Source organism: Peromyscus leucopus, chromosome X (assembly GCF_004664715.2).
Source record: "Peromyscus leucopus breed LL Stock chromosome X, UCI_PerLeu_2.1, whole genome shotgun sequence".
In the NCBI taxonomy this organism is placed as follows: Eukaryota; Metazoa; Chordata; class Mammalia; order Rodentia; family Cricetidae; genus Peromyscus; species Peromyscus leucopus.
In genome coordinates this window covers 102,751,220-102,774,223 of record NC_051083.1, presented here as the reverse complement: position 1 = coordinate 102,774,223, position 23,004 = coordinate 102,751,220, and the positions used below count along the sequence as shown (strand labels likewise).

The window sequence follows — 23,004 nt, the reverse complement described above, 5'->3', positions numbered from 1 at the left end:
ATTCATCATACAGCTTAAGAAATCTGTGTGTGTGTCTCTGTCTCTGTCTCTGTTTGTGTCTCTGTCTGTCTCTCTCTGGCATTTTGAATTAGGAGACAGGATCCCAAGATGACCTCAAACTTGTGACATTACTCCTGCCTCAGCCTCCTGAGTGACTGCTGAGATTATATGTGTGAGCCATGCACTAGCTTAGAACATTTTTTGGAAGTCTTTCCAAAAGACTTTGGAAGGCCTCTCTGTGTTCCTCCTCACTCCCATGCCTTCACCACCGGAGACAATCATTATCATGCTGTTTATTTAAAACATTTTTTCCTTGCCAGATGTGGTGGCTGACACCTGTAATTCCAGCACCTGTTAGTTGGAGGCCTCCCCACTGGTTTACATAGTGGATCCCAGAATAGCTACAGTCTCAAAAGACCAAAAACAAAAACAAAACCACCCTGTTTTAAGTTTTTCCTTAGCACATTAACCACTTTTTGAAAATTTGACTAACAAGTACTCATCTTTCTATATTTTTAAGATGTATTTTTTATTACTTTTAGAAATAATGTGTATGAGGGTACAAATGGGCATGATGCTATTGTCCCCAGAGCCCAGAAGAGGGTGTTAAATCCCCTGGAGCTGGAGTTACAGGTGTTTGTGAGCCACCATTGTGAGTTCGAGGAACTGAACTTGACCCTTTGCAAGAACAGTAAGCACTCTTGACTGCTGAGCCATATCTCTAGCCCCACATCTTACTATATCAAGAAAGGGCAAGATTGGCACTATTTTAACAAAGGCTCCAGGAGAAAGTCTCTAAGTAAGCAATCTTCACCTTCTGGGAGTGTTTATAAGAATCCCTTCTAAGGAAGTAAGTGGGCAAAATTGTGAGTGTGCCTGTGTCACACAGGGGCATATTGGAGCTGGCTAAAGGTTTCAAGAAACTGATTTATGCTAACATCTTGAAATCACCCATACCCTGTAAGTAAGGAGAGACGTTTGAGGAGAAGTTAGTTGAAGGATACAAAATTTCAGTTATATTGGAGGAATAAATTCAGTGTATCTTTTAGAAATTGCTAAGGCAATCAGGCATGGTGGCTGTAATCCAATCATTTGGTGACTGGAGGCAGGTGTTCATGGCCAGCCTCTACTACATAATGAGTCATTGGCCCTTCCAGGACTATCCTGTCTTTTTGAATCATAGTAGTGTGATCAGGTTAACTGGAATTATGTGCTTAATATGTCTACATTCACTGTACTTTCAACTTTAACAGGGCTACAATTGATCTATAGGACCATCATTGATTCTACACCCTTTTAATGGCACAAGGCACATAAACACTATTAAGTACTTGTTGAGGTTATGCTTCTTTGGTCTAATTGTGTGTTTTATAAGTGCATGTGAGTGGGGATTTGTGAGGATATCTTTCCAGCTGTGGGAGTTGCCTGTGGCAGAAAAACAGAGCCTGTGTATGGATCCCTCTCTTTAGACAAATTAAAGAACCCTTGGAAGATAATCCATCTGTAACTAAAAGTTTTCCTGTGCCCACCCGGCTCCTGCATCCTCACCTCCAGCAGCTGCTCAGACCCAACTGAACACACAAAGGCTTATATTAATTATGAACTGTATGGCCTATTGGCTCAGGCTTCTCGCTAGCTAGATCTTACATCTTAAATTAACCCATTTCTATAAACCTATACTTTGCCACGTGGCTCGTGGCTTACTGGTGTCTTTACATCTTGTTTCTTATGGTGGCAGCTGGCAGTGTCCTCTCTGTTCTGCCTTTCAACTTCCTCCTCTCTAGTTAGAATGTCCTGCCTAACCCTATTCTGCCCCACCATTGGCCAGAAAGCTTTATTTATTAACCAATCAGAGCAACATATTCTCACAGCATACCAAAAGACATTCCCCCATCATCCATCCTGTCATTTTCTTTTCTTTCTCTATTAAGTATACCCTGGACATCAGCTATGCATATTTTTTCATCTTCTTATCGGGTTATTATAATCCTATCTGATGCTACCTGGATACAATATTTCAGTTGTTGGGATCTGTTGGGGTGAGGCAGGATCTGTGATTCCCTGGCATTTTGTGTTATATGATAGGACATCTGTTTGTTGATATAACTTATGTTAGATGTGGAACTTAAAAAACTCTGCAAATACTATTCTTCCTGTTTGTTAAAAATAGAGTTTTCTGATTTGCCTGGTATCTTTAGCTAGTGGTGTCTGATGTAGCAAAGGAACCTAAAAGGACTTCAAAGTAACATGTCTTTACCTAGTACCTTCAGAACTATGTACTTTGGCCAAAAACAAGTTCAAGAGTAATAATGCATTTTGGAGGAAATGCAATTAAATAGTTCTTTCTGTAGAATTGATAATTGGTTTTAATAACTTAGGAGCATGTTAGGGTAAAGTAGGTAAGACTAACAACAGATGTAAGCAGTGAATCCATTTTTTGGCATGATGTGGCTGCAGCTAGAGAAAGGGTACAAACTTTTTTTTTCTTTCTTTGCTTGCTTTAAGTATTTACAAGAATTTAGTGAAACTTCTATATTGCTTCAAGCCACTAGGACATAATTTCCTTCTGAAAACACCATGAATCTTCTTCCCTGTACTTCCACACCGAAGGTGACCTTTATGATGACAGACTACCCTGGAAGCTTTCCCCAGAACTTTAGAGTAGCTTAACCACACCACATCAGCATGGATAGTTTTGCTTTTGGCAGCCTGTTCACTGACCAACATTTATGATTTATTAAGGTGGACAGTTTGGCAAAAACTCTGGTTCTTTTTGAGTAGTCATGTCGTCTCCTGTTGACTTTCTAAAAGTAACCTGGGGGATATTTGTTGACACTGATCTCATGGTAGGTGATACATGCCACCAGCTTGCCAATGCCACCAATATCTGTACCTCATGTGCCTGAAGGTTTTTGGTTTGCCATAGTCTATATGACATGTGACTCTCTCAGATCAAATATCAAACCTTCCTTCTTTATAAAGGCTATTAGAGTGGAAAACTAGGGGCTCTCCAGTAATTGGCTGATTTCCCTAACAGTGTGGGGGGCTTTCCACTCTGAAATAATTGGTTCTTTATCCAGCAACTTGAAGCTATTTCTGCCAAAGTGGTCATGTCATTTTTATTACTAGGCTTTGTGAAATAAACATTTCTGAGTTTTTTTCAGGGATGACACTCTAACAGTCAAGGAGTAGGAAGTTCTTCAAAAACACTAAAACTCTGGTCAGGAAACAGTAAGGAATCCCAACCACTGGCCTTTGAGATACAGTCATAGCATGTGATGCATAGTAGAAGCATTCTATGTATATCTCCAAGACACATCTGGAAGAACTCTTTCTGCTAGGCAGAACTTAAAAATATAGGAGAGTATAGGCCAAGGAAGTTGAATTTTAATAGATCTAGATTCTTTAAAGTTGGCATAATGTCAAAGATAGAAGTTTATAGTAGTCACATATGATTACTACATTGAGGCCATAAGGTTCTAGAAAGGTCAGAGCACTACATTTTTCCTCTTTACACAGGGTGTCAGAATATTAGGGCAACTTATTTAGAGGGAAAGAACCTTATTTCATATCTTTCTTTCTTTCCTTCTTTTTTTATTATTCTCTCATATATTACATCCCAACTGCAGTTTTGCCTCCCTCTCCTCCCCTAAGTCTCTCCCTCCCAACTCCCTTCTTCCCCAGATCTACCCTCCCTCTGCCTTCCCTCAGAAAAGAGCAGGCCTCCCACGGACATCAACTAAACATGGCATAATATGGTACTATAAGACCAAGCACATACTATCAAATCAAGGCTGGATGAGATACCCAGTAGGAGGAAAAGAGTCACACAAGAGGCAAAAGAGTCAGAGACAACCCCTGGTCTCACTGTTAGGAAGCACACAAGAACACCAAGCTACTTAGCCACAACATGTATGTAGGGGACCATATGTGCAGAGGACCTAGGTCAGAACCATGCAGGCTTCCTGAACTCTGTGAGCTCCCAGGAGTCCCAATCAGTTGATTCTGTGGTCCGTAATCTCGTGGTGTCCCTGACCCCTCTGGTTCTTCCAATTCTTTCTCTCCCTCCTCTGCAATGTTCTCTGAGCTCTGCCTAATGTTTGGCTGTGGGTCTCTGCATCTGCTGCCATCAGTGGCTGGATCAAGTCTCTCTGGTCTTGGATGATGATTTTGCTAGGCTCTGGTCCCAGAACACTCTACAGGCAGGACAAGCTGGGTTAGTGTCTCAATTCCTCCATTTAAGGCTTTCCTGGTTACAGAAGATGGCTGGTTCAAGCTCTGTGTTACCCATTACTAGGAATCTTTCCTAGGGTTACTCTTGTGAATTCCATGGAATTTCCCTTGCACTAGGTTTCCACCTTGCCCATCCCCCAAATACTTCCAATTCCATTCATTATTTCACATATTGTGCCCAAATAAAGATTAAGATATATGTTTAAAGGAAACCATTAAATTACAGGATAACATGTAGATACACATTCATAGGGGAAACATGTGGATTGCTCTTTTAACAAAAACAGAAAATAAAGATTATAGATTAGACTTCATAAAAATTTTTATATTTGAAAAGCAAAGACTAACATAAGTAAAATAAGAAAATGGCCAATCTGTGTTAATATTCTTATATACAGCTCTCATCAATCAGTAAGAACATAAAATAGTAGTGGAATAATAGGCAAAGATAATGAACAAAAAAAGTCACAAAAAAATAAAAGAAAATCTAAAAAAAATCTCAACTTCACAGGTACTCAGAAAGATAAGCTAAAAGGTTGAGATAATAATATTTTGCATGAAATAGATTTGCTAAGTTTAGTGCATGCTGTTTAAATCCTGTGAACAAGGACAATCATTGTAACTGACAGTTAAAGTTGGTGCTATGTTTTGTAGGCTTATTTGATAATATGCATTAAGGCATTAAGTTGTATGAGACATGAATTTTTCTGAAGTATCTTCTAATGCATTTCTCCTTTTGTTAATCTGAAAATTGTCTACCATTAAGCACATTCAGGAAATGGAGAGGGTACATTCTTGAGAAAGAGAGAACATTTTGTGTTATACCTGTAGGAAGAAGTAAACTACAGTTCTCCTGGTTCCTGGAGAAGGCTTCCTAAGAAGGAAAATAAAATAATCCTTAATAAGTTCAGACGATTCTTAGAGCATTAGAGCAAGTTCTTTGCATTGTAAAATATAAATGTAGTCATTCTACATCAAGTAGTTTATTCTGAAGAAATAACCCAGCAAGGGACTGAAGATAAACCCTTACAAGAACACATATAACTGAGAGTTCATTGTAGCGTTTTTAAAAATTGAAAATCTGGAAACAACCTAAGTGTTTATCATTGAATGAAATTACTTCAGATAAAAAGAAAGTGAGAAATTGGCAAAGGAATTATATACAAGACCTGTCATTTTAGAAACAAAATGAGAGGCAGGCTTTGCCTGCCAGAAGACCAGGTAGGCTGGCAATGGACCTTCTCCACTCTGGTTCCCCAGATCCAGTCCTCAAGGTCTTCCCTAGCACTGTGACAGAACACTAGCTGCAGCCTCCCCTCCCCCATTCCACACATCCTGTGGATCCCTTAGACCATCCCTGCCAGTCACCCTTCCCCCATTCATTGCTGTGTCACAGCCCCCAGCTCAGGAGGACACCTCCTGTTCAATCACAGGCCACACCTGCCAGAAGATAGGTAGGGTGCCCATGGACCTTCTGCACTCTCTCTGTTCCCCAAGACCCAATCCTCAGGGTTGGCCTTAGCTCTGCAACAACACACCAGAGGCAGCCTCCCTTTCCACTGGTCAGTTCCTCCTGTGGATCCTGCACACCATCTCCTGCCAAGCCTCCCCTTCCCCCAGCCTGCCACACCAGCAAGAACTCCCTGTGAATACACCAGCTGAGCAGGTCAATAAAACAATCACTACAGCCAACACACTCTCTGAAAACCCAGAGAGGAAACAGAAACCAAAGAATAAAACACCCAACCAACAAAGACAAACCCAGAAATCAGCACCTAGACCTATAATCACCCCAAACCCAGATGCGTAGATGCTAGCATAACAACTCTATCAATAACAGCCAGGGCAACATGTCTCCACTGGAGCCCAGATATCCTAACACGGAAGCACAAGAAAAAGACCTTAAAACCAATTATATGAAGATGATAGAGGTCCTTAAAGAGGAAATGAATAAATATCTTAACAAACAACTGGAGGAAATAAATAAACCCCTTAAAGAAAGCCAAGGGGGGTGGGAATTACACAGTTGAAGGAAATGAATAAAATGTTTCAATACCTGAAAATAAAGATAGAAGCAATAAAAAATACAAACTGAGGGAATTCTGGAAATGAAAAATTTAGGAATTGGAACAGGAACTACAGAGGCAAGCTTTGTTCATAGAATACAAGAGATGGAAGAGAGAATCTCAGGCATTGACAATATGATAGAAGAAATGGCTGCCATTGTCAAAGAAAGTGTTAAATCTAAAAAATTCCTGACATAAAACATCCAGGAAATCTGGGACACCATGAAAAGACCAAAACTAAGGATAATAGAAATAGAAGAAGGAGAAGAAGAGGAAGAGGAAGAAGAGGAGGAGGAGGAGGAAGAGGAAGAAGGAGGAGGAGGAGGAAGAGGAAGAAGAAGGAGGAGGAAGGAAGAGGAGGGGGAGGAGGAGGAGGAAGGAGGAGAAGGAGGAGGAGAAGAAGAACTGGGCCCTAAGGCCCTGAAAATATTGTCAACAAAATCGTAGAAGAAAATTTTCTTAACCTAAAGAAGGGCATGCCTATAAAGGTACAACAAGCAGAGCACTAAATGGATTGGACCAGAAAAGAACATCACCTTGCCACATAATAATCAAAACACTAACATACAGAATAAGGAAAGAATATTAAAAGCTGCAAGGGAAAAAGACCAATTTACATATAAAGGCAGAGCTATTAGCATTACACCTGACTTCTCAATGGAGATTTTAAAACCCAGAAGGGCTTGAGCAGATATGCTGCAGACCCTAAGAGACCACAGATGCCAGCCCAGATTACTATACCCAGCAAAACTTTCAATCATCATAGATGGAGAAAATAAGATAAGTTTAATACCATTTAATTTTACATAAATTTGTATTTTGTATTTGGCATATATGTAACACATGCATGTCTGGTACCCACAAAGGTCAGAAGATGTCAGATCCCTTGGAACTAGAGTTCATGTGGATGCTGGGAATCAAACCCAGGCTCTTGTTAATAGAAGAAAGTGCTCTTAACTACTAAGTCATGTTTTCTTTTTTTAGCTTCCCTGGCTTTCTTTTTTTTTTGTCTTGTTTGTTTGTTTTATTTTTCGAGACAGGGTTTCTCTGTGTAGCTTTGCGCCTGTCCTGGAACTCACTCTGTAGCCCAGGCTGGCCTCGAACTCACAGAGATTCACCTGGCTCTGCCTCCCAAGTGCTGGGATTAAAGGCATGCGCCACCACCGCCCAGCTCCCTGGCTTTCTTTTAAAAAGGGTACATATAGTCTTTCCCCCCTTTTTTTAATTAAGAAATTTTCCATTCGTTTTACATACCAATTACAGATCTCCCTCCCCTCCATCCTCCCACCCCCCAGTGTCCCCTCCCCCAACCCGCTCCCCATTTCCACCTCTGAGTCATGTTTTCAGCCTTGATATACTAACATTAAAAAAAAGAATCTGGGGGTTGGGGATTTAGCTCAGTGGTAGAGTGCTTGCCTAGCAAGCGCAAGGCTCTGGGTTCGGTCCACAGCTGGGGTGTGTGTGTGTGTGAGAATCTGTTTTTGAAACAGGGCATCTTATGTGCCAGACTGTCTTGATATTTCTATGTTGCTGAGGGTAGCCCTAAACTTCTTGCCTCCACATCCTCAGTTTTGAGTTTATAGGCATGTGTCATTGTGCTTGGTTTTATGTGGTTCAGGGGTTAATATCAGGGCTTGGGCATGCTAGGTAAGTTCCACCCCAGCCCCCAAATGCTTTTTTAATCAAGAAAAAAAAAAACTTTTTCCTTTGTGTTACACTTCTTTTTTCTGTTTATTTGTATTATAATCTACTCTCCCATTGAAGTCATTTACAAAGCAGAAGTTTAAAGATAAAATTATTAAGAATTTAAAGTGGTGACAGAGTATTAAATCAAATCTGGGATTTTGCAAGTGATAGGTCCCGTGTCACTTTGTGGATTTACTTCTTAAAAGCTGAGGGTTGCTTCTAGATAGCAGAAGAGACACTTCATGAAGCTACCGGCTGCAGGACAGCTTAGCATACTATATATACTTAACTGGGATAGACTAGGTTTCTTGATCCAGACTTTTCTATGCAAAGCTGATAGCATATCTAAGTATACGTCTGGAATTACTTTCTAGCTATTCTGACTTCTACTATTTCTGAGGACTAGTGTTTGGTAGAGGCCAGCACTGATGCATTGTCTATTTGTGAACTATGTGATATCTCTCCTTTCTCTCTCTCTCTCTCTCTCTCTCTCTCTCTCTCTCTCTCTCTCTCTCTCTCTCTCTCTCTCTCTCTCCCTCTCTCTCTCCCCCCTCTCACCCTCCCTCCCTCCCTCCCTCCCTTCCTTCCTTCCTTCCTTCTCTGTGTAACAGCTCTGACTATCCTGGAACTAGCTCTGTAGACCAGGATGGCCTTGAATTAGAGATCTGCCTTTCTCTGTCTCTCAAGTGCTGAGATGAAAGGCATATGCCACTACACCCAGCTTAACTATATGCTATTTTATTATTGACTACAATCGTGTTTTAGATAAAGAAATCTGACCCAAGAATGTTTAGTAAAAGCTTTTGCAAACTCTGTTCAATTTTCTCTTCCCTATTTTGGAGGTAATTTTTAAGTTTTAATTTAAGTATCTTATGAAAATCTGTTCTAAAAGTTTTGCCACCTTTGTTTGTAGAATTCAGTGTCTTTTAAATGTATTTTTTGTGTCTTTCACAAAAAATAATCTTTATAATCAGTAATCTTTATGCCTCCCAATCCCACCTATCTCCCTCCCCACTCAAAAATAAAACAAAATAAAATTTAAGAGAAAAAGAGGGGAAAAAGGAAGAAGGGGGAAAATCTCGTCGTGGAAGCTGTAGTATTGGCCCACCCCAACATCTACCCCATCTGTAGTCTGCTGGAGCATGGGGTGGGGGTGTGGGGGTTGGGGTGGGGTGAGGTCAGTCCTGTGGATCCAGGGACGCAGGATCTCCATGACGCAGGGCAGCAACTGAATGTCCAGGAAGAGTCTCAGTGAGGGGGGCCCTGTGTCGATGGTACAGCAGAATTCAGTTTCTTTACACAATATAGTCAAGCCTCTTTACTGCTGAGCTACATCCACAAACCTTGGTAACATTTTGCTTGATTATATTTGGTTTGGGTTTGAGGAAGGGCCACTATGTAGCTGAAACTGGTTTGGAACTCCCTGTATAGACAAACTGACCTTGAATTAGTGATCCTCCTGCTTCCCCTACCTGAGTGCTTGGCCCTAGCTTTTTTTTTTTTTTTTTATAGACTATGTCTCACTGTATAGCTTAAGCAAACCTGGCATTTGTGATCCTTCTGCCTCTGCCCCTCTGCCCCTCTGCCCCTCTGCCCCTCTGCCCCTCTGCCCTTGCCTTATGCTAGGACTTTCAGCATGCACCGCCACTCCCAGTTAAGATGCTGCTTTCTGACATAGTGCCCATTACACCAGTTCTAGAATATGCCATTCCAGTTCCTGGCATGCAGGCCTGGAAATTCTCCAATTTTATGCAGCTAGTGGCAGTTTCCCTGATCTGCAGTTCTGTCTCAGGAAGTTAAGTTCGGGCTTCAATAGGTGTGGGAGGCAGAAATGCTAGAAGTTCCTGAATGAAGAACTGCCAGGGTGATTCTGGGGAAAGATGTGGAATGAGAATGCTAGAAGGCTGAGTAATTTGAATGATGCTTAAGAAAAAGGAAAGGCAATTGAGAAGGGGTGAGTGAATAGAATCAGGGACTCCTAAATGTCTGAAGTAATCTAGTCCATTTTATTCTTCTGGATATGTTAGAGATAAAACGCCAAATAGAAGTTAAAATTTGTGGCATATTTTAAAGATACATACTTAGCTAATTTAATGTTTTCTTTTTCTCGTGGATAACATTATGCAATATAATTGTTCAGAGTAACTGCTGTGCTTGTACAATAGAAATGTACAGTATAGAATGAATTATTTATTTTATTATTAATTATGGTAAACTGAACATAATATCATATTTATCACCTTAGCAATTTTAGTGTGAGTTGGAGAGTGTTAGTACATGTACATTATTGTGTTATCAATCTCCATAATTGCTTGCAACTCGAGAAAGTAAACTGTACCCATTAAATAATTCCCCATTCCCACCCTCATTCCTTATAACCACTATCCAACTTCCTGTAGCTATGAATTTGACTGCTTTAGATACCCGCATCAGGAACCATACAGTATTTGTATTGGGGTACTGCCTTATTTAACTTGGCATAGTGTCCTTAAGATTTACCCATGTGGTAGCATATGACAATATTTCTTTCCTTAACAGTGGAATAATATTCCATTTATGTATATGCCATGTTTTGTTTGTTTCTCGAGTTATAAAACCATTTTAAAAGTCCACCAGCAATGCATGAGTGACAGTTTCTTTGCATCCTTGATAATATTTGAGGGGAATGCCATTATTTTTACTTTAGCCATTCTGATAGGTTATGCTAATATCTCACTATGATTTTGATTTGCATGTGGCAGTATATAATCTTTGGTAAAATGTTACCTCTATTGTTTGTTTTGTTGCTGTTAGTGTGTGCCTTAGTTAGGGTTTCTATTGCTGTGATGAAACACCATGACCAAAGCAATCTGGGGAGGAAAGGGTTTCTTTGGCTGACACTTCCATATCACTGTTCATCATCGAAGGAAGTCAGGACGGGACTCAAACAAGATGGGAACCTGGAGGCAGGAGCTGATGCAGAGGCCAGGGAGGGGAGCTGCTTACTGGCTTGCTCACTATGGCTTAAAGCTGGATCTTATGTGGCATTTTCTCAGCTGAAGTTCCCTTCTTTCAGATAACTCTAGTTTGTGTCAAGTTGACATAAAACTATCCAGCACACTGTTAATCATCGGAGGAAGTCAGAACAGGAACTCAAGCAGGGCAGAAACCTGGAGGCAGGAGCTGACAGCCAGTTGCTTACTGACTTGTTCCTCATGGCTTGCTCAGCCTGCTTTCTTATAGAACCTAAGACCACCAGCTCAGGGATGGCACCACCTACAATGAGCTGGACCATCCCACATCAATCACCAATTAAGAAAATGCCCTACAGGCTTGTTTATAGCCTGATCTTATGGAAAAATTTTCTCAGTTGGTGCTCCCTCATCCCCTCTGACTTTGTGCCAAGTTGACATAAAATTAACCAGCACAGTGTGGGGGTGGGGATTTGTTCCAGGGGCATGCATGTATGTGAAGACCTCCTCAGGAATGTCATCTACCTTCTCTGTGACAGGGCCTCTCATGGGTCTAGAACTCATCAGTTAGGCTAGACTAGTTGAGCAGAGGACTCCAGGGATCCTCCAGCACTGGGATTGCAGATATGCACCACTATGCTCCACTATTTTTATGTTTTCATGAACCAATGTATTTTTATTGGGGTTATTAGCAGGAATGGGGGTGGGGGCTATTGCCATGGAACAGAGATGACTTAAAAGCAGCTGCATCACATGATGAAGAGTCATGAGAAGTGCAGCCATGGAGCCCTCTGCACAATTTGCAGACCGCTCAACAGTCAGAGTGTTTCCTCTGCAGTTCCGCAGGCCAGAGCTCCCCTAGTAGTTCTTTACTCCTTCTCAGACTGCTCGCAGACTTGCAAGTTTCTGTTTTCCCAGATATGTGACCTGTTTGCCTCCTTAGGCTCATGAGTGGGTCTGGGTTTTGAACTCAAAGCCTTGTCTTTACAAAGCAAAAGTACTTTACAAATTGAACCAGTCCCAAGCCCATGTTTGATTTTTTAAAGTATTAGTTTAATATTTTTTTATTGATTCTTTGGGAATTTCATATCATGTACCCCATTCCCACCGCTTTCCCAGTCCTTCACATCCACCCCTCATCTTTGTAGTGTTCCCCCAAAGGAAAATTAATAAAGAAATAATAAAGATAAAATAAAGATAAAAAAGAAGAAAATAATAATAAAAATACAAATAAGAATGTCAATTTCAATTAAAAAAAAGGGCAAAGGAACAAACAAGTAAACAAACAAAACAAAATGAAAGAGGAAAAATAAAACACCTCACTCCTCCTTCTTTGCCTCTCCATCACCTCATCATTTGTCTTAGTGGCACTGGGAGCTGTGGTGTATCATGCAGTAGACCCTTTTGTTCAAACAGCTTTACTTGCAAATGTTCATTGTGTAATGTGTTGCTGGTCAGGTTCAAGGCCTCTGGCCCCTGGCACACCATCAACACTGGACACTCACTGAAACTCCTCTCTGATGTCCTGCAGTTGCTCACAATCAGAGAGATCCTGCTGCTATGGTTTCATAGGACCAGTCCCCTCATGCATTCCAACAGGTCACAGATGAGGTAGATGTTGGGGAATGACAACTCAAAGCCCTGGATGTATACCTGGGTGGTAGTTAGGTTGGTCAGTAGGGCAGCTAGGACCACTCCCCTCAGGTGAAGGGCAAAGCCAGCTCTGTTTGTGATGACGGGTGGAGCCAGCTTTCCCAAGTGTGTGTGGCAGCTCTCCTGTGAGGGGCGGGACCAGTGAGGGGCGGGGTCAGCTCTCTGATGGTGGTGGTAGGTCTCTCCTGGCCAGTGAGGGATTGGGCCAGCTCAGTGAGGCTCTTGTACTTCAATGCATGATTCAACACATGGTTTGCATGGACCCTTATGTTAACACTGGCAATGGATATCAACACAGACCACAGTTGTAGCAAGACCATGGACCCAAACATGGCCATTGGTAGAAGATTGGGTTGGATGTAACCATGGACCAAGGTGGCAGCATATGCCTCTCAGATTGTCATGGGACAAGCAGCAGCATTGTCCCTGGACTCCAACATGGCCCCAGGCGGCGTTAGAGACCCTGAGCAATTGCACGCCTAGATGGCAATAGGATCCACAGACCTCAACACAGACCCTGGCTGCAGCTCAGGCTGGAAGTCATCATGGCCTGAGGTGGCAGTGCAGGTCACCCTGCTCTTCATGGTCCCATATAGCAAAATGATCCTCTGGCACCAACATGGTCGCAGGTGTTGGCCCAGCCCCCGGGTATCTGTAATGCTTTGGTGGTAACCTGCGTCAAGGAAATCGATGTGTACCTTGGCTATGGAGGGCCCCGATGACTCCATGGCCTCCAGTGCCAGTGCAGGCCACTCAGGTCAGCATGGCCTCAGCAGCTGCACGTCCCTAAGACTCCACCATGTTTGATTTTCTTTTTTTTTTCTTTCTTTCTTTTCTTTTCTTTTTTTTTTTTTTTTTTTTTTTTTACAAATTCTCTATATTAGTCTTTTGTTAGATATATAGTGTATATTTGTTGTCTTTAGGCTTGCCCATCTTCAGACAAAGAAACTATAACAGCTAAAACACCTCACGTATGTGGCCCAAGCTGGCCATGAACTTATAACTATCCTTCTTCTGCCTCTTTGATATTACAGGCATTAGCCATAATATTTGCTCTGTATCCTGCAAGTTTGCAAAACTAATTAATTAATTTATCAACCCATTTACTTAAGAACTCTAAGAATAAATGAGTTTTCAGGATTAATTAATCATTATTAATTTATTAACTCATATCTTTATTAATTATAAGAACTCTAGTAATAAATGCAGAACTCATTTATTAATTCTAACTTGCTATATATCCCAGGTACTCCTAAAACTCATAATCTTCCTGTCTCAGCATCCTGAGTGCTAAAATAATAGGCATATACTCCCATCTCTGACCATAACAAGCTCTTTCTTGGAGAAAAAGTTTCAAATTTCAGTTTAACAACTTTATCTTTTCTTTTCCTTCCTTTTCTTTTTGGTGTGTTTGTGCATATATGTTTATATGTGAGAAACACTCAGTATCTTCCTCAATTGCTCTCCACCTCATTTTCCTAGAGAAGATCTTTTGCTGCCCTTGCAGCTCACCAATTTGGCTTGGTTGGCTGGCCAACAAACCTCAGAGATCCTCCTGCCTCTATCAGTATGAGGATTATGTGCACATACCACCATGCCTGGCTTTTCAGAAACAAAAACAAACAGCAACAAAACCCACATAGGTTCTGAGGGATTGAATTCCACTCCTCATGCTCATGTGACACCCTTAACCTGCTGAACTATCTCTCCAGACCCTAATTATTCTTTTTATGCCATGTGCGTTTGGTGCCAAATCTAAGAGCTCTTTACCCAACTCTGGGCCACAAAATTCTTTTTTTTTGTTTTGTTTTTTTAGACAGCTTCTCTGTGTAGCTTTGGAGCCTGTCCTGGAACTAACTCTGTAGACCAGGCTGGCCTTGAATTCACAGAGATCCACCGGCCTTTACCTCTTTACAAAATTATTTTTCTTTAAAAATGTTCTAGGTTACATTTTATAATTTACCCTGAGAGCCATTTTCAATTGGTATTTGTATAGGGTGTGAGACTTAGATCTGGTTTCAACTTTTACTGATGGTGATCAATCACTCCAATGCTACATATTGGGAAGGCTAGCTCTCCTACCTTAAATTAATTCTTTACATATTTCAAAAATCAGTTAGGTAACAAGGTGGTTGAAGCAGGATTGTGAATTTGAGTATATCACAAAATCCCATCTCAAAAAATATAAGAAGCTGGACCCATTGGGTGGATTTAGTTCTAGATGCTTTGCTTCACTGTTCCATGATGCATTGACTCATCCACACAGTCCTGATTACTATAGTTGTGTAATACCATGAAATCAGGGCACTGACAAAGTTGACAAAATTGTTCTAGTTTGTCTTCCTATTTAAAATTATGGGATACTCTCATCTATATACAAAACAGTTTTGCTCAATTTTCATATGGATTATATTGAAGTTACATATAAATTTGGGGAGAAGCTGGTTCTTGTGTTGAATCTTCCAAATCTCTGCATAGTGTATGTCCTTACATTTACCGATAGATTTTTTTTGAGGCAGATCTCACTGTATATTTCTGAGTAGACAGAACTCATTATATAGCCCAAGCTGGCTTTCCTTCTTTTTCTGCCTCTCTAGATGCTGGTTTTTCCAGGCATGAGCTGCTATAATATTTGTTCAGTATCCTGAAATTTTGCAGAATTTGTTTATTAATCCTAAGAATTTTTGTAGGTGTCTTAGGATGTTTTTATTTTTTAACTAGATTATCATATTGTCCACAAATAAGGACAGTTTTGTTTACCCTATTCTGATCCTATTGCCTTTACTTCCATATCTTACATTATGTATGTAGTAGTCTTTTTATTAGTATGATGGGATACCTGAGGTAGGATAACTTTACAGAGAGAAGTTCATTAAAGTCATACTTTTGGAGGCTGAAAACCCGAGATTAGCTTCTGATTGCTGCCTAATGGCAGATGACATCATATTAGGAAAGAGTGAGAGAAGAGATTACTGGACAGGAAACCAGAGAGTTGGAAATTAAGAATTTGATAAAGCAAAGCTAAACAAAGAATCAGAATATTCATAACTTTTCCCTTTAATACCAAAACAAAGAACTCACTGTAAAAAGAGTTGTCCTCAGACCTCCATAGAGCTCCTTGACATGTACCTACCTGCACTTAAACACATCATACAAACACACAAACAATAATTTAAAACTAATCTAAAGTCAGAGAACAAACCAAACAGAAGTGACAGGTTAAAGAAAGGTAAAGTTTCAGCAGCCTCCTCTCTCACACAGGCTGTCTTCTGCTGGATGGGATAAGAATGCACTGAGATCAAACCCCCAAGAAAAATATCAGGGTCCTTTCCTTCTCAATTCTTAAAACACATATGAGATAATTGCATGGACATCAGCAACCTCATAATTTACAAACTGAGGAGCCTCTGGAGAGAGGGAGCACCTGCCCCCTACAGGTATAAAAGTTATGAATACATAGCAGAGGTTCATGGGACATAGAAAAAAATGAGAGCTCCTAAAAGGAAGAGAGTTGTGTCAGATAACTGACCTTTGACTGGTCAGGGCTCAGCACCAACCTAAAAGTCAATAAAGGTGAGAAAATCCAAAGTCAATTCTCAGTTGGCATACTCCAATAGTGGACTTAGAAATAAGCACCTTTAAGATTTAGACATTTGCCGGGCGGTGGTGGCGCACGCCTTTAATCCCAGCACTCCACTCGGGAGGCAGAGGCAGGCGGATCTCTGTGAGTTCGAGGCCAGCCTGTACTACAAAGTGAGTTCCAGGAAAAGGCGCAAAGCTACACAGAGAAACCCTGTCTCGAAAAACTTAAAAAAAAAAAAAAAAGATTTAGACATTTAAAACATTTGTTTTTGTCAATTATGTTCCCCCTTTTTCTTTTGGCTATCATTTATACTTTTGTATCATTTATACTTTACATTTTCAAACCTTCTAGTTTTTATTCTTTCCTTACATTTACCTAGTTTTGTTCACACATTTGTAATACGTGCTCCTATTATTATCTCTTCCTCTTTCCCCACTTCTTCCTAACATGCTTCCTCCTTTTCCTTCTTCACTTTCCTTTATTCAGCATTGCTTCTTCTTAGGTTCCTCCCACCCTACTCAGTTCATGTAGTTCATTTACTATAATACATTGACCCCCATTCAGTTTTAAATTAATTTCCCCCTTCTGTTTCTTTCTCCATAATTGTCAGATTTCCTGAAATGATTCTCATAGCCTCTTTGACTTAACCCATTCTCAGAAACTGTTTCAAAGACTGTAATTTCAAGTTTTCATTATATGACATCACTCGCTTATTTAATAAATAACTTTATTAATTCTTTGAGAATTTCATACAGTATATTTTGAACATATTCACCTCCTCAACTCCCCTTTCACTATACTTTTCAGCTCTCCCATCACTTCCCAAACAACCTTGAGATTAGGTTTTTTTGTTTTTTCTCTATTGAGTCCATTCATTTTTAAGATATATTAATTACACATCTTAATGGAATCCACTTCCTATTTCCATACCTTCCTCTAGTCTACACTAATCATGTCATATGGTTCTTTTTTCCAACTTAACACCTAATGTGCCACCTTTACTAGATGCTTAGAATTTCTGTTCTGTTTTCAGGTAGACTGTTATCACATAAGGGAGAGAACTTAAGGATTTAATTGGACATCTTTGGGAGAGTTGCTTCATTACACTGCTTCTCCCTTTATCTTTAGGATACATTTTTGTATTTTAGGATTATGTTGGGACTGGTGTTTCTAGTTATAGGCTCAGGTCATTTTGAAGCCCCTAACCATCTTCTTTCATGCATATCTCTTGCAATTTTGGTGTGTCTTCATATGCCACAAAGGTGATCCAAGTATGACAAGTCGTGGGCTGGAATGTCATTCTTTTTTTTCTTTAATCACTTTTTTCTTTGATGTCTTAGTATTTTGTATTTTTAAGATAATGATGATGGGTATCACGTTTATGTAGATTTACCCTTTCTTTTGTGATGGCTTATATACTATTGAGATGGAATATCAGGAGTCAGGTAGCTAAGTGACCAAAATTGCCTTCTGCTAACTTAGTGCTCATTTCTATTGGTATTTGATCACATACATTTTTAAGTATACATATATGTAAAGGAGTTGGTTATATGTATATTCATATACAAATAGACCTTAATACACTCACAAACCAATTTCTTTTGCCTGCAAATAGAGGTAGGTATCCAGAAGTGGCTGTTTTATTTGTTCTATAAGTCTACTGAATTATCTACTGAATAATGAGCCTGCAGCAATTCACGCTCTTGATGAGATTCCAAGGGAGCTTTTTGTTCCATTGTTCTCTGCCATCTTCAAGGGTGGGCTTAAGAATATAGTGAAACCAATGGTGAAGGTTTGGCCCTTTATGTGTCTCCACATTGGATCATTAAGTACTCGGGAATTTCAGCAGGAAATTCTGAAAGCCATGGTCAAGAGTCTTCAGTTCCTACCTGTCCAGAACTCGGCTTCTAGGTAAGACTGTATAACAGAGATGTGGTAAGACACAGGAGGTCATGCCACAGCCTGCTACTCTTCCAAAGGTAGTATGCAAAAAGTGAAACAGTGAAAAAGACTATTGCTGTGGGATGGTCTGTATGTCAAATTGCTCTGATTGGTCAATAAATAAAACACTGATTGGCCAGTGGCCAGGCAGGAAGTAGGCAGGACAAGGAGAGGAGAATTCTGGGAAGTGGAAGGCTGAGTGAAGGAGACACTGCCAGCCGCTGCCATGACAAGCAGCATGTGAAGACGCCAGTAAGCCATGAGCCACATAGCAAGGTATAGATTTATGGAAATGGATTAATTTAAGATATAAGAACAGTTAGCAAGAAGCCTGCCATGGCCATACAGTTTGTAAGCAATATAAGTCTCTGTGTTTACTTGGTTGGGTCTGAGCGGCCATGGGACTGGTGGTAGACAGAGATTTGTCCTGACTGTGGGCAAGGCAGGAAAACTCTAGTTACAGAAGTAGGCACTGATGGTCCAGTGCTTGAGGTCACTTTGAGAACAAGTATCTTACAAGGTTGGGTATGGAATGTAAGTGATTGAGGGCACTGTTAATGAATTTGCATTATGGACATGAGTGTTAAGACTACACTTTTCAGCTCTCCCATCACTTCCCAACAATGTGTGCTGTTTACTGATAATTTTGTTTTGTTGTCCACTGCTGTTTCCTCAGTGGGTGGACATGAGAAGACACCGACTGCAATGGTAAAGGCTTGGCCCTTTTCTGTCTCCATTTGTTCTGTTGTCCACTGCTGCTTCCTCAGTGGATGGCCACAAGAAGACACTGACTGCAATGGTAAAGGCTTGGCCCTTTTTTGTCTCCATGCTAGAAAATTAAGCATATAAGAAACATGGTAAACTGAAAGACATGCTAGATGGTCTTCAGGTGTTACTGCCTAGAACTCAGCTTTTCAGTAAGAATGTGTATAATAAGTATATGGCAAGATAGCAAAACACTATCCTGTAGCCTGTTTCAAGAGAGGACTGGATAATCTTCCACAGTTAGTTAATGGTGAAGGCTGAAAATCAATGTGAGGTGGTTGATACGTCAGTTGAGGTTATCTTAAAAACTCTGATGTCTTACAGACGGTTTTAATTTTGTAATAGAGGTGCTGAGGCTACTATTGATAGAGATACATAATGGAGATATTTCATAGAAGACAGGAATAGCAAGACTTGTAAGCATTAGTTGATCATAGAAAATAGTAAAGGATACGGTATTTGTGTAGAAAAGTTTTGCTGGTAGCTGGTATATAGAATGACAAAAAGAAAAAAATAGATGATTTTGTCATGACATGTTATCAGTGATCCTGCTTGGTTATATTAATTTTGGATACCGCTTAGTGTTCTGTGTTCTCTTTTCCCTGCAGGAGCCCTAAACTGAGGATCCTAGATTTAAGGCAGGATGTTGGCTGCAAGACCATCTGTCCAGAGAGCAGTACTAAGTCACCTGCCTGTTTTCACTCCTGCACTTACTCTAAGCACTCTTATCTTGAAAATCGAAGGCCATGGTAGTATGGCAAATTCGGAAGCTGGGACTCAGTCCTCCAAGCAGGCTATGGAATTATTAGTGAACCTTTCCCTTGATAGAACCTTAAGGGAAACTGAATTTTTGGTTCTGCTTCTGAATAAAGTAGAGCAGAGCTCAGGCTCTTCGCACCTGTGCTACCAAGATTTGCAAATAGGTAAATTGTGTGATTGCAGAAACACGATACATCATCTGGATATGAAATGTATTGATCACCTGGCAGTTGATCATGTTTCTCTGAGTGAGGTCACCACCCTTCTGGCTCAGGTAGTACACCTGGACAGACTTTGTGTAAAATCACTGTAGATCTTTGAATGAGGAAGTCTTTCGAAATTTTATCTCTGAGCTTAGGCATATGGACCATCTCAATGAGCTCAACTTGTCCTCTTTCTGCCTCACAGATCATCTTGAAAATGCCCTGAGGTAAGGACATGTGATAGATACTGAGTTTCCAATAGTAGCCTGTTTTTAAGAGGAGAGGAAATAATTCTTAGATATTCTTAAGCTTTCCATAGCCCTTCCTCTTTCCATCTCAGCATAGGCTGTGCTAGGGGTTTAAAAACAGCTAGGGAAGGGTATGTTTCTGTAATTGAAGAGAAAAATCGGGTTACAAAAACCTTAGTCAGCTGAACATGTGTGGGCACTGTGCTCATTCCAGAAGTATAAACGTGAAAAGAACAATGCAGTCCTCTTCGGGCCATCGAGAGAGGAAGAGGAGGAATTGAGAGAAAGACTTCAGGTTGGGCAGAGGTGCACATAGCCATCTACCCATAGACAGTAATGTCAGAGCATTAGGAAAATCTCCAAGGTTCAGGCCGTGACTGTAGAGGCTGTCACTTGGGGACTGGCCAAAGGGAGCTTCCAGTTGGTTGCTCCTCTGTCCTATCTCTTCTGAGCAGGTGAACTAGCTCCTCCTTGGATTATATTGTAATTACTAAGTAGATAATATTTTCCACCAAGTTTTTCACACAATTGTATAACAATGTATTGTACACACTGTCAAGGTTAAAATAGTATTTGTCAGGGTGGTAAAGTGTCTTTCATAGACCCACATGTCTACTAAGTACGTGAAAGCTCACATCATTTGCTGCTCATGCAATCCATGTGCAAAGTTGTTTGTTTCAGATTCATACATATAGTTTCCCTCTTCTTGTCCTCATTTTTCAGAAATACTTTTCTGTTTCCTCCCTGCAGAGTCCTACCAGCTAGTTTGGAATTCTTACATCTACCATTCTGTGGACTTTCTTACAACGACTTCAAGTTTCTGTCTGAGTGCCCTCAAGCCAACCACTTAAAGCTCCTGAATATCAGCAACAAGCCAATGAATTGGGAAGATAGTGAGCCCCTTTATAACCTCTTGCAGAATAACTCTAGCACCTTGCAACAGCTGGCAATCAATCATTGCCTTTTAACAGACTCTCTGTTCTCATCTCCGCACTAAGTCGCTGTTCTCAACTCCGAATCCTCAACTTTTCCTCCAATCCAATTACCATGACTATGTTAATGAGAATTCTTGAGCACTTAACATCCTTGGTGCAGCTTAAATATGTGTTTTGTCCTATCCCCGTGCATTGCTATGGGAGATGGCACTTTAAGGACAGTTTAGATCGACAGAAGCTAGCTGATGTGCAGGCAAGATTGAAAAGAATGCTACAAGAGGCAGAAAGGAACGACATGCATTGGATCACCTTCTCTGATTAAATTTACAGTCCAACACAGTTTCACGTTGATATGTTCCCTTTAAGTATTAAATGTTTTTTTCTTGATCCCATTGACTGACTATATAAGGTTATTATGTTATAGCAAAATACAGTTAAAATATAAAAATATAACTGATTTCTATAGAGAATAACTTAGAAGATGGAGGACTCTGAGAGTGTCTGTGTGTCTCTTGACTATTGTTCTTGATAGTACTTCATCCTATCTACTAAAGTTTTAGGTAGAAGTGTTGGAAAGACTACATCATGAAACACCACACCCTTATCCTCACTGAGATTTACTTCTGGGCACTTGACTGCAGACATGACACTCTAATGTTTCCTGGATATGTTTTTGGAGGACAGGTAGTTATTGAAACTGATGCTTTTATCCCCTGACTTGTATTAAGCTTCTCTATTAAGATGTTTTCAGTTGCTTATAGAAACCATCTGGATTTAACAGTGAGAAAAAGAATCTGTGCCCATTATCCATTGAGTGGCTCAGTTTTTCTTTATTTCATACTCATTTACCGAGGATCTGTTTGCGATATTATTGTAGGCAGCAAGAATGAACAGACAAACAAGGTCCCTGTCTCAAGCCACTCAGAGGCTGAATGTTTCTGTGGTTTATCTATTCCTCCACCGTTCATTAGTGCATAGAAGAAAGTTGTTTTACACTCTTGGACCCCAATTATCTTCCTTGTTCTTGTTACATGGTCTGTTCAATGCAAAGTGAACTCTGTGATGTTGAATCTCTTCTCAACAGTTCATGGATTCAATGTTACCATCTTGGAGGCTTTCTCAAATATCTGCTTGATGTCTGCCTTCTGTCATTGTGCAAAATGCCTGACATAATAGACTAGTAAGGAAGAGAACTTTGTTTCCCTGCTTTAGATGTCTCACCATGCTTGTTTAGTTGCACTGCTTTGGAACTTCAGCAAGGCAGAACATGGTAAAGAGCTTGTGGCCGAGGGAGATCCTTCCAATTCATGAGGCCAGGAAGCAGAGAGAGCAGGAGCCTGAGTCCCTCTTCAGCCTTCAGGAGTGGGACTACACTGATATGCCTCCTTAAACTAGCCTGCTCTAAAGTTTCTACCACCTGCCCTGGGAACTGTTCTTGAACTAACCTATTCAAAATTTTCACCCACCTGCAATGGAGCCATCAGCTTGAGACCACCTTTTATGGTATTAGCTTGGGAAGACATGATTCTGTTCGAACATTCTGCTGTTTCTTTTCTGTTAAAGTTGCCACAATTGCTATAATACTGTGTAGCAAATATGTACATGGAGTCCTTTATATTTGATACTCTAAAATGTGATTACCATACATAGAAAAGCATGTTTGTTCAAGATATAGTATGAAAAAACATATAAAACCAATTAATTAGTAATATATTTATGTTATGAATGTGTTGAAATGGGAACACACTGCATTGCGAGGACATAGCAAAAGTGAATAAAATTTGGTTTGTTCCTGTCATGTGCCGAAATGTCAACACCACTGCATTTTAATTACTTACTAAGGAAATGAAACAAAAATAACCACTTATGCAGTTTTTAAAAAATAAACCTAACTGCATTTTAAAGATCTAGCAAGAAAAAGCAAAAACAATAATATGTTTATATTGTTTCAATCTTTTTTTGAGACAGAGTTTCTCTGTGT

General features: G+C 40.2%; 1 protein-coding gene across 1 annotated transcript; it reads left to right on the top strand.

Moving 5' to 3' along the window:
• Window positions 1-13,072: 13,072 nt before the first annotated feature.
• Window positions 13,073-22,587, top strand: LOC114705406 (melanoma antigen preferentially expressed in tumors-like). Its single transcript, XM_037198798.1, is given in 7 exon segments — window positions 13,073-13,237; window positions 17,794-18,083; window positions 19,487-19,604; window positions 19,606-19,946; window positions 19,948-20,067; window positions 20,839-21,059; window positions 21,062-22,587. Coding segments are annotated over 7 exon segments (1,539 nt in total). The 3' UTR covers window positions 21,346-22,587.
• The last annotated feature ends 417 nt before the right edge of the window (window positions 22,588-23,004 follow it).